General features: G+C 63.9%; 1 protein-coding gene across 1 annotated transcript in view; it reads left to right on the top strand.

Annotated features, from left to right (window-relative positions):
* TNS1 (tensin 1) overlaps nt 1–512 on the top strand; it is a 41,269-nt gene that overhangs the window by 34,291 nt on the left and 6,466 nt on the right. Inside the window, exon 22 of the mRNA XM_009323551.1 lies at nt 2–162. Within this exon, the coding sequence (XP_009321826.1) occupies nt 2–162 (161 nt within the window). The remainder of the gene's footprint in view (nt 1; nt 163–512) is intronic.

The raw sequence follows: 512 nt of genomic DNA, 5'->3' as shown, positions 1-512 counted from the left end.
GGCGGGTGTCGGCCGGGGCCCGCTCCAACAGCCTGCCCAACTACGCCACCATCAACGGCAAGGCATCCTCGCCCCTCTCCAGCGGCATGTCCAGCCCCAGCGGTGGGAGCGCTGTCACCTTCTCTCACACTCTGCCGGACTTTTCCAAGTTCTCCATGCCAGGTAAGGGAAGCTGTTGGAGGTCCCCATGTCCCCCTGCCCTGCCCAGGGCTCTCCCCTCCTCCTCCTCGCCAGCTGGTGGGGAAGGGGTTGCAGCCATGTCCCGATTTACCCCTCCTGCCCATCTGCAAACCGACGGCACCGCCGGGGCTCGGGCCATTTCCTGCACTTTCTGGCAAATCCAAACAGGAAAAAGACTGACCCGGCATTGCTGGCGTAAACAACACCCAGAGTTGTGTACGGGGAGATCAAAGCGCCCGGAGGCGGCTTTTCTCTGTCGTGGGGATGCGCTGACCTCCTGGCCCCATTCCTGGCGGGCTTTACCCCACCAAGACCCCGCTGCGGTGCCACCT

The sequence above is a fragment of the Pygoscelis adeliae genome, unplaced genomic scaffold (genome assembly GCF_000699105.1).
Source record: "Pygoscelis adeliae isolate BGI_AS28 unplaced genomic scaffold, ASM69910v1 Scaffold664, whole genome shotgun sequence".
Taxonomy (NCBI): domain Eukaryota; kingdom Metazoa; phylum Chordata; class Aves; order Sphenisciformes; family Spheniscidae; genus Pygoscelis; species Pygoscelis adeliae.
This window is presented reverse-complemented; position numbering and strand designations above follow the sequence as displayed.